The sequence below is a fragment of the Thalia democratica genome, chromosome 7 (assembly GCF_965202585.1).
Source record: "Thalia democratica chromosome 7, ktThaDemo2.hap1.1, whole genome shotgun sequence".
Classification (NCBI taxonomy): domain Eukaryota; kingdom Metazoa; phylum Chordata; class Thaliacea; order Salpida; family Salpidae; genus Thalia; species Thalia democratica.
Genome location: NC_139171.1, coordinates 30,495,511 through 30,501,618, shown reverse-complemented (window position 1 = coordinate 30,501,618; position 6,108 = coordinate 30,495,511). Strand labels below are relative to the sequence as shown.

The following is a 6,108-nucleotide window of genomic DNA, read 5'->3' as shown; positions in this document are numbered from 1 at the left end:
CAAAATTTTACTACTTATAAAACTTAGTAACGCGTAGTATTTAATATCGTTTCTAAATTTTATTTTAGTTTCTATACTATTTTATTTAGAAATGAAACTATTATCTTAGTTTGTTTAATTGTACTTTTACTTCTAGAGCATTGATCGAGCACATGATCTTTGAACAACACAACATAAAATCCGTAGTTGAAAATCTCGGGGATTCCCAGGACTGGTGGTAACACTATTGTTAAGGTTAAACCGCGGTGAAAGTTTCCTGCCTTGGTAACTTAGCTATATCTAAGCTAAAAGGGGTCTGGTAGTTAGGGTCAGTTTTTCAACTTTGAATTTGAATGAAAATGTTTGCAGAATCTTCAATACAATCAAGACAAGCGAAAATGTAAAATATCAAATTTATTGCAATAAACCAGCTTTAAAAATAAGTTCAAATTAATAAAAACCCTGAACAATTGGAAGTAAAACAAATACAACAACCAGCACTACATCAATAACTTAATCTAATTAAACCCTTTAAAATTTGCAATTAAGAAGTATAAGCAATTAAAAATGTTAGTTTAGTCCAAACCTGAGATCAGAATCAATATCAAAAATCTGTGACCAAAACAGAGCGGAGACTGAAACTGAAGTTGCACCAACAAGTCAATAATCAACACAGGTTGAATTTTAAACAATCTGATAAGAACTAATATTAAAAATGGTTGTAGATTAAGAGTAGGACTCAGCACCAATGGTTGAGAGTCAATAACAACAAATAACTTTATCAAAAAACACACACCTTTTAATTGTTAATACACAACGACACTAATTAAGCTGTGTGTTTATTGTGAGTGGTAATTCACCTTCATTTTAATTTTTAATGATTTTTGGTTTTTTATAAAACTTACATTTTAATAAGGATGAAATGCATTACAATGTATTGTATTTAGATTTTTATGATAAAAAACACTTTGAAGACTATTAAAATCAAATAAGTCTTTCCTTCTATGTTCATAGAACGGTTTAAAGAAACAGTTTGTTTATTAAACGATAAAAAACGTCAAAAGTATGGTCCGAGGAGAGGGTGGATGCTCTTTAAAAAACACTATGTTACGTGTGAAAAAGTTACCGGCAGTAAAACTTAAATCCTACAGCCGCGATTTTTCAACGCTAAACACAGTGCTTTTTACCAAGTCTGACCTGGTTATTGAAAAAATCCTTCGGTTATTGAGTAATACACAACGGATACAGTATAATACCTTATCAGGGACTTACCCTAAATCAACAAACATAGAAATCCGTTTTTCTGTAAAAAAACTACTCAAATACTAAAAAGTTTTCAAAAATGCTAACAAAAAGGCACTTGTACACATGAAAAATAAATTAAGTTTTTGGTAGGTTGACAAAAACCTCGCGACCACGTAGCCATATCGACGTCATAGGTTAATTTAGTTCCTGTTTCTTCCTCATAGATCACAAGCTCGCTTCCGTTCGAGGCGACGCTGTAGAAAGTATCGTGGTCGGGAGGCAAGCTGAAGGTGACAAACTTCCCGGTGAACCTGTCGAAAACCTCGCTGTCGATAGCGCTGATGACGAACAATTTGGTTCCTGCGGCGACCAGGGTGTGCCTCTGCTGACTCTCAACCATGCTCGGCATCTCGGACCACGTGACTCCGTCAAACGACTCGACGTGCCTCATCGCCCAGTTGTCCGAACCGAAACCGCCGGCGACGACGATCTTGCCCTCGTAGACGGCGCACGCCGCGTGCGATCGCGACCGGCGCATGCTCTTGGATGTATTCCACGCGCGCGCGCAGTACTCCAAGCAAGAGTTCGTTCTAGTGGTTCTAGTGGCGGATTTTGTTTTGCCGCCAAAAACGAGTATTTTACGCATGAACGCGCAAACGCAGTAATCTCGGCGGTTGTCGGGCATTTTCGTTTCCGTGTGCCAAGTGTTGCTCAGCAACGAGTACCTGGCGACGGACAGCACGTGCTCATTGTCGCCGTCACGGCCGCCAAAAACGTAAATTTCCCCTTTCAAGCACACCGCTTGGTGGCGGCTTCGCGCCTCTGTCATGGAGGGAAGAGCTTTCGTGTCTGCCAAGTTGCTTCCGTGGACCAAGCTTACTTTATTCGAAGTTTTTTCACTGGTCTCGTTAAAACCACCTAAAATCACGGTGTTGAAAGTGCGTTGGTCGCAATATCGATAGTTAAAATGAGTACATGGCTTGTTTTGAAAACATTCCTTTTTGCCTTCAATAAATTTTTTCCAATAACCACTGCTCTCTTTTGTTTTAGTAAAGGATGATGACCCTTTTAAAATGTTTTCAACGTCTTGACCCGACAGCAACGGCAAACGCACTTTCAGCAGAACCTCATTTGCATATTTTTGACGTCTTTTCTCGTTGAAACTCAACCACGAATCTGCCGCATCAAACACTTCCATCTCGCTGTGGACGTGCAAACGCGAACTGGCCAGGACCTTCAAAACGAGGTTGGCGTCCAGCTGCAAGAAGTCTTCATTCTCACACACAATTGCAAAACAGCGCTCTATGAAGTTAAACGCTGCTTTGGCGACATTTGGTACACTAAAAAATTTGCTTAACTGATAGAAAGCTAGAACGTTTCGAATGTTTGTTTGGTCGATAATGTAATTGCACGTGTTGTTTTCTACATCTCTACTAAGCAAAATTTTGTTTACTTTAAAAATCGGAATTATCGCATTGTCTTTTACTTTTGAAGCTCCTGTAAATAAAACAGAATGTGTTTGAAATAATTATAAAATTTAGTGTTTAATGGTTTTTGCACAATTAAGTCTTACAAAGCACTAACTAGCATTAGTAGATTCAGTAGCAGTGATTGTTTTGTATTAATTAACTCCTTAATAATAAACTAACAGACTTGCTCTTAAACTTGTATTTTAGTAAAACCTAAAAGTGTGAAATGAACGAAAAATGTAATCTGAAAAATTTATGATAATTTTTTTGACAAAACAATTAAATTTAACAAGTTAAAAGCCATTTTTTTACGAAGAGAAATGAAATTCCTTAAAAAATAAGATAAAATTTTACTAAAAACTTTCTATCAATTGAAAATGCAAATCTTTTAAACTTAATTAAAATTTAAATTTGTCAAATGTTTTAAAAATTTGCTATACTTTTGTAGCTCCCAAGTTTTATCCAGTAAATTATTGTTTAAATAACTAACATCAATATGTATAACTACTGAATTAAATGTAAAAATAAATGCTATTAAACTTTAAACAATTTTAAACTTATTTTGTAAAATATTTTGTAACTCGAAAATTTAAGTTTAGAAAATAATTGCTTGAATAATCTAAATAAAGATTTCTTTAAGATTTGCTCTAAATCAGTACTTTAAAGCTTTAGAGTTAGAAAAATCGCAATCAAGATTTGATATTAAGTTAGTCTTTTCAAATTGTTTTATTAAAACCGTGTTTAATATAAATTTATTATATTTTTTATTCTTTTAAGACTTAATTATGCAAACTAAATTTCGGTCAAAGACTTCGTCAGTGCTTATAAAGAAAAAAAGTCTTATTTAATCTTACTAGAAGTTAAGATCTTTTTGTTTGTTTTCAAAAAATCAAAATATAAAAGAAATTTATTATGGCTAACTTATCCTGAAGGCTAAGTGTTATTTGTAAATAATTATTTTTAATTACTACTTAGTTAGTAACAATTTGTTTTAGATCAAAAATAGAATACTAATTTGCTATCTAAAAATTTTTTTATTCCAGTAAAAAGGGCGAACTCAAAGGAAGACTACTGTACAGTAGACAACTTAAAAAGTCAAAATTATTATTTTAAGTTAAAAAAGTTTTACAAAGTTTTTTGTCTGTAAACTAAAGGTACTTATATTTACAACGTTAATTAGTGATTGAATTTTCACAACGGATATATTATTAGCTTAGTTTCAAAATGTATTTAAATACTTTATATAACTCGAAAAACAACTGGATCAGTACAAGCTAATTTTATAAAAGTACTACTAGGTAAAGAGAAATTGATAGTTTCAAAAGTTTGTTTTACAAACAAATTGTATTTAAAGAATATATCTTACTTGATTGAAAACCATCATGTATAGTTTTCAAACTTGTTGCAGTGTTCTTTTTGCTAATTTTCACGAAATCATAATGTTTTGAAGTTGTTAAGCTTTTACTACAGTTGTGTGATTTTTGGTTTGCATCTCCAAGCCAACTTTTCTTTGCCATGTCTATATGGCGATGTTTTGAGTTTATTTCAGCCATTTTAAATTGTTTAAAAGCTAGAAATCTTTTAAATTAATTTATTTACCTTTATGTTTTTAAACATTGATAGTCATGCCAATGCGTTGTTTAGTCTTTTTTTTTTAATTGTAAGATAACTAATGGAAACACTTGATTAAATAGCTGACATATTATAAATAACTTATAATAGAACAGTTTATAAACAACTTTTAAAATACTAATTAAAAGCTGTTAATTTAATTAAGATTAGTTAAAAATATAAAGTTTTAGCTAGAATTAGATACTTTCGTTTAACAAGTACAATTTAGCTTAAATAAGCAAAATCAATTCCATTTACAAATAAATCAACAACATTGATACTTAAAAAATTGTTTGAGTTTTTAAACTTGTTATTAAGTTTAGAAGTAAAGTTACGTTATAGACAGAAAATTTATAAAAATTAAATTAAGTTTTATTAAATTAATATTTTCTAAGAAGTTAAGCTGTTGTTAAGAAACCTATAGTAAATAATTAACATTTGTTTACAGATTCAAAGGTCTTAAGTTTTAAAATTTACCGTATTCGTATAAAATAATAACAACTATGGATTTAAGAATTTAGACTCTTAGATTTAAGGTCAAACCTAAATAAAACAAAATGGTACTTAAGTTATTTAACATATACTAGGCACAACAAACAATTAGTTTTTTGACTATTGTAAAAAACCGTACATATAATACAAATTTCGAAAACTTTATACTTTAGAAAATATTTCAAATACATTCAAAACCTTAACACATGGTTTAATTCTGACATACAAACTAAAATGAGAATTACTCACTTGAAATTTATATTAAAAAAAAACTAAAAGAAGTAAATATTGTTTAAACTAAAACTTTATATTAAAATAAAAGCAGTTTAATCACTCAGACTAGACAGTTAGATCAGAATTTTATGCTTAAAGTTCTTGCTCGAATCAACACAACTCTCCCTAAGGTAAACTAGAATATACCCTTAGGCTTTGTGTTTGGTTTATATAGCTATGTTTTGCTTCAATGCACATTTCCATATATGTAGTATACTACAAGCAACTTGAAAATTCTTTCATCAAGAACTGTTTTATTAATCTGAAAAACTACGTTTAATCTCCAGTTCTATTATAGTAAACCAAAAATATTTATAACAGATAAAAAATAAACAAACAGCCTTTACTGAATAAGTTTTAATAATATTGTGAAACTACTTTTATAAAACCTACTCAAAAATGAGTTTGATATACAATAGGCTTATATTTTCCGTAAATACTTTAAATATTACATGTGATAGAAGACTAACATGTTATGTGGGCCGAGAAAACAAGATTACTTTACAGAAACAATAATAAAAATTACAAAAAAGTAGAACTTATACAAAGTATAAAAACTTTCTTATTATAAAAAATTGAAAATACTATAAATCATTTTTTTTAGTTTTAAGTTGGTAATTTATATATATGGTAATTTTAAATATTTAAGAAACATTTTGATTTAAATAATTACCTCCATACAAAACACAATTTACACTAAGTTATGTTTCAATGCTTAGTAAATTTCACTTATTAGTAATAAATAAATTACACAAGTTAACTTACAATTATAACAATAAAGTTTAACAAAACAAATTTTATCTTTACTCAATAATTTATATTTAGCTGTTACTTCTACACTTCCGGCTACAACTAGAATGCTTATATACAGTAACTAACCATAAGTTGAAGAAAATTCTAGCTAGAAGATTATCCAAAAGAATAAAACCTTTCAGTTATCCGTCATACAACACAGATACTGTGTAATGTCTTGTCCAGAACAATAAATATTAAGTTTTAAAAAATCACTGTTAACAAACCTTGAATACTAAAATAACAT

The 6,108-nt window shown here is 30.0% G+C and overlaps 1 protein-coding gene across 1 annotated transcript; it reads right to left on the bottom strand.

Moving 5' to 3' along the window:
- Positions 1 to 554: 554 nt before the first annotated feature.
- LOC145841240 (ectoderm-neural cortex protein 1-like) lies at positions 555 to 4,246 on the bottom strand. The gene is made up of 3 exons (XM_082948606.1): positions 4,093 to 4,246; positions 1,387 to 2,721; positions 555 to 565 (listed from the first exon to the last, which is right to left on the bottom strand). The coding sequence occupies exons 1-3, from the start codon at positions 4,244 to 4,246 to the stop codon at positions 555 to 557; spliced, it is 1,500 nt and encodes a 499-aa protein (XP_082804732.1).
- Positions 4,247 to 6,108: the final 1,862 nt, after the last annotated feature.

What these genes read in the sequence shown, in the direction of transcription:
- LOC145841240 (XM_082948606.1), bottom strand. Translation starts at nt 4,246, where the DNA reads ATGGCTGAAATAAACTCAAAACATCGCCATATAGACATGGCAAAGAAA. An exon ending in CAAAAAGAACACTGCAACAA is followed by an intron (nt 2,722 to 4,092) that starts GTTTGAAAACTA and finishes TTTTATTTACAG; the next exon opens with GAGCTTCAAAAGTAAAAGAC.